The sequence below is a fragment of the Penaeus monodon genome, chromosome 37 (genome assembly GCF_015228065.2).
Source record: "Penaeus monodon isolate SGIC_2016 chromosome 37, NSTDA_Pmon_1, whole genome shotgun sequence".
NCBI classification, from domain to species: Eukaryota; Metazoa; Arthropoda; class Malacostraca; order Decapoda; family Penaeidae; genus Penaeus; species Penaeus monodon.
In genome coordinates, this window is record NC_051422.1 from 897,731 (window position 1) to 902,226 (window position 4,496).

Below are 4,496 nucleotides of genomic sequence, written 5' to 3' on the forward strand. Positions count from 1 at the left end.
CCCTCCCCCCCCCTCCCCTCCCCCACCCCCTTCCTTCCCCTCCCCTCCCCCACCTTACATTCCCCAACACCTGGTTATCTGGCACGCACAGGAAACGCGCAGGTGGCGAGCGGGCGGGGAGGAGGGTGGGGGTAGGTGGGGGGAAGGAGGAGGGAGGGGGGAAAAGGAGAGAGGTGGGGGGGGGCTTGGGGGGGTTTGTGGGTAGGGGGGGGCAAAAATGGGGGTAGGTGGGGAGAGGTGGGGAGAGAGGTAGGGGGTAGGTGGAGGTGTAGGTGGGGGTATAGTGGGTAGGTGGGGACAGTGGGGGTAGGTGGGGCGGGGCAGTGGGGGTACGTGGGGGGTTGGGGGCAGTGGGGGTAGGTGGGGGGATGGGGGCACATCCGGCTTGAGGGTATGATCCCGGCTGCGTCTGTGACCTCCGTCGGGAAATCACGTCAGAGGCCGGTGGGGGGGGACGAAAGGGGGGGGGGGGGGGGGGGGGGGGGGATAAGGAAAAACTGGAAAGGAAAAGAAAGTGGGGGGGAGGGAGTAAGGGAGGGATGGGGAGGGAGAAAGGTGGGGGCGAGAAGGTTGGGGAAGGCTGGGGAGGGGGGGGTAGGGAACTGGGGAGGGGGGTGGGGGGGAGGGGGGGAAGGGGGGGGAAAGGTTGGGTGGCTGGAGGAAAGGGGTGGGTTTTAACTTTTGAAGGAGAAGAAGGGAGGAAGAACAAAAGGGAGGAAGGGAAAGAGGAAAAAAAGAAAAAAAAACCAAAAGGGGGAAGGGGGGAGGAAGAAAGGGGAAAGGGCGAAAAAAGGGGAGGAGGGGAAGAAATAAACAAACGAGGGAAAATACCCAAAGGAAAAGAGGGGGAGGAAGCAAGAGGAGGAAAATTCACGAGGAAGCCAAGACCAGGTGTCGCCGTCGCCGAGGAAAACGCTTCGGGGGGGGGGGTCCGGTTTCGTCTTCGGGGGGCGGGGGCGTCCTGGTGGGGGTCTTCGGTGGGCGGGGGGGGTCCTGGTGGGGGGTCCGGGGGCGGGGGGGTCTGGTGGGGGTCTTTGGGGGGCGGGGGGCGTCCTGGTGGGGGTCTTCGGTGGGCGGGGGGGTCCTGGTGGGGGGCGTCTTCGTGGGGGGGGGGTCCTGGTGGGCGTCTTTGGTGGGGGCGGGCGTCCTTGGTGGGGCGGTATTCGGTGGGCGGGGCGCGTCCTGGTGGGCGGGGCGTCCGGTGGCGTCTTCGGGGGGTGGCTCGGGGCGTCCTGGTGGTCGGGTCTTTCGGTGGGCGGGGCGTCCTGGTGGTCGTCTTCGTGGGCGGGGCGTCCTGTGGGCGTCCCTGGTGGGCGTCTTCGGTGGGCGGGCGTCCTGGGGTCGTCTTCGGTGGGCGGGGCTCCTGGTGGGCGTTCTTCGTGGGCGGGTGGGCGTCCCTGGTGGCGGGCGTCCTGGTGGTCGGGGCGTCCTGGTGGGCGTCTTCGTTGGGCGGGGCCGTCCCCTGGTGGCGTCTTCGGTGGGCGGCGCCTGGTGTGCGTCCTTCGGTGGGCGGGGGGCGTCCTGTGGGCGTCTTTTGGTGGGCGGGCGTCCTGGTGGCGTCTGTCGTTGGTGCACCGCCCACCAAAACGCCCGCGACGCCCTCTCCCTTCCCCTCCCTCCCTTCCCTTCCCCTTCCCTCCCTCCCTCCCCCTTCCCTCCCCTCTCCCTCCCCTTCCCCTTCTCCCTCTCCCTCCCCTTCCCCTTCCCCCCCCCCTCCCTCCCCCTTCCCCTCCCCCTTCCCCCTTCCTCCCTCCTCCTCCCCCTCCCTCCCCCCCCCTCCCCCTTCCCCTTCCCTCCCTTCCCCTTCCCACCCTCCCTCCCTCCCCTCCCCTCCCCTTCCCTCCCCTTCCCTCCCCCTCCCCTCCCCCTTTCCCTCCCCCTCCCCTTCCCCCTTCCCCCTCCCTCCCCCCCCCCCTAATAATAGACCTCGCACCTGGCGTTGGAATGTGTGTAGAATGGCAGCGAGAATGATCGCCTTTCGTTACCGCATTGCCTCGGCGGTGGGTGCATGGCCAGCTGCATCTTGTTTTCTTTCTTTTCCCTTTTCTGTTTTTCTTTTATTTTCTTTTTTTTATTCTTTTTTATCTTCCTTTCTTTTTCTTTTCGTTTTTTTTATTTATCTTCCTTTTTTCTTATCTTCCTTTTTTTCTTTTCGTTTTTATTTATCTTCATTTTTTTTTTCTTTTCGTTTTTATTTATCTTCATTTCTTTCTTTTCGTTTTTATTTATCTTCCTGTTTTTGTCTTTGTCTCTTCTTCTTCCTTCTTCTTCCTCTTCGTCTTTTTCTCTGTTTTGTTTTTACCTTTTTTCATCTATTTTCTTCTGTTTTGCTTCTTTATTTTCTTCCTCTTTTTTTTCTTTGTTTTGATTTTAATATCTTTTCTTCTGTTTTTTTCTTCTTTTTTCTTTTTTCTTTGTCTTTCTGAATTTTATTTCTCCTTTCTTTTTTTTTTCTTTTTCTTTCTTTTTTCTTCTTTTCGTTTTTTTTCCTTCTTTTCTGTATATTTTTCTTTATCTTCATCTCCTTCATCTCCTTACTTTTTTCTTTTTCTTTTTTTCCTTCTTCTTCTGCAACTACTATTTATCTATTCATATATCATTCTGCATATGTATATGTGTATGTAAATATATATATATATATATATATATATATATATATAATATATATATGTATATTATATATATATATATATATATTATATATGTATGTATTATATGTGTTTCGTGTGTGTATGTGTGTGTGTGTGTGTGTGTGTGTGTGTGTATAGATGTGTGTGTGTGTATGAGAAATAGATAGCTAAAGATATATATATATATATATATATATATATAAATATATATCTAATATATATTATATTATATGTATATATATGTATATATATACTATATATATATATATATATATATATATATATTATATATATAATATATATATAATATATATATAATTATATTATATATATATATATATATATATGTATGTATGTATGTATGTATATGTATATATGTGTATCTATCTACCCTATCTATCTATCTCTCTATCTATCCATTTATATGTATGTGTATATATATTATATATATATTATATAATATATATATATATTATATAATTAAATATATTGTATTATTTTAAATATATATATTATTATAATATTATTTATATTTTTTATATATTATATTGTTGTGTGCGTGTGTTTTTGGGTGTGTTGTGTGGGATGATTGTGTGTGTGAGTATTAATATATATTATAATATATATATTATATTAATATTTATATTTTTATTATATTTATTATTATTTATATATTTATAATTATATAATATATAATTTTTATTTAATATAGTATTTTTATTTTATTTTATATATTTATTATAATATTTAAAATTTTAAAATTTTTTGTATTAATTTTTTTTATTTATTTTTAAAATTTTATTTATAATATATTTTTTATATGTATATTGTTTCTTCTCCTTTTCTCTTCTTCCTACTTCCATTGTTTTATTTGTATTTGTGGGGGTTTTGTTTATATCTATTTTATAATTTTAATATTATATATTAATATATTTATTTTTAAAATTTTTTATATATTTTTTTATAAAATTATATTATTATTTTATTTATTATGTGTGTTATATTTATTAAAAATTTAAAAATATTTTTTGTATTTTAAAATTTTATATTTATATAATTTTTTTTAAAATTTTATGTTGTTGTATGTTTGTATATATTTTCTATCACCTCCCATCTTCTTCTATCTTTCCCCAAATTTTTGTATGTGTGTGTGTGTGTGTATAAATTTTTATGAAAAATTTATATTATTATTTAATTTTTAATTATATATTTTTTAAAAACTATTTATTTATATGTTTTGTTGTTGTTGTATGTTGTAATGTATTATTTTTTCTCTACCTATTATCTATCTCTCTATCTATCTTTGTATTTTTATGTTATATATATATTAATTATATAATTTATTTTTATTTTGTGGTGTGTTGTGTGTGTTTGTTGTGTGTTGTGTGTTGTATGTTATGTGTGTGTTGTGTGTGTGGGGTGTGTGGTGGGTGTATACAAAAAAACTATCTCTCTATCTATATTATGTTATATGTGTATATTTATGCATATTAATATATATTATATATATATTTTATATATTTTATATATTTATATATATATACCCACTACACACACAACACACACACCACACACACACACCCCCACACACACCCCACCACCACAAACCCACACACACACACACACAAACCACAAAAAAACCCCAAAGCACACGCACCATCTCATAACGCCCCCCGCACAATATGAAAACCTTCTGCAACACAATGAGAAGCTCACCTCGAAACCACACTCACACGCGGAAGCGGCCGAGAGATCGCCTCTCCCTAGAATGCCCTTCTGAAGGCCCCTTCTCACGAGGGCAAATCCGTAACACGGTGTGATTCGGGGGTCAGTTTTTGTGTGTTTGTGTGCTTGTGTGGGTTGTTG

The 4,496-nt window shown here is 42.7% G+C and overlaps 1 protein-coding gene across 1 annotated transcript in view; it reads right to left on the minus strand.

Annotated features, from left to right (window-relative positions):
• Positions 1–4,496, minus strand: part of LOC119596031 (extensin-like) — a 40,040-nt gene that overhangs the window by 10,922 nt on the left and 24,622 nt on the right. Inside the window, exons 5-6 of the mRNA XM_037945130.1 lie at positions 4,347–4,416; positions 875–1,531 (exon numbers count right to left, since the gene is read on the minus strand). Of these exons, the coding sequence (XP_037801058.1) occupies positions 875–1,531; positions 4,347–4,416 (727 nt within the window). The remainder of the gene's footprint in view (positions 1–874; positions 1,532–4,346; positions 4,417–4,496) is intronic.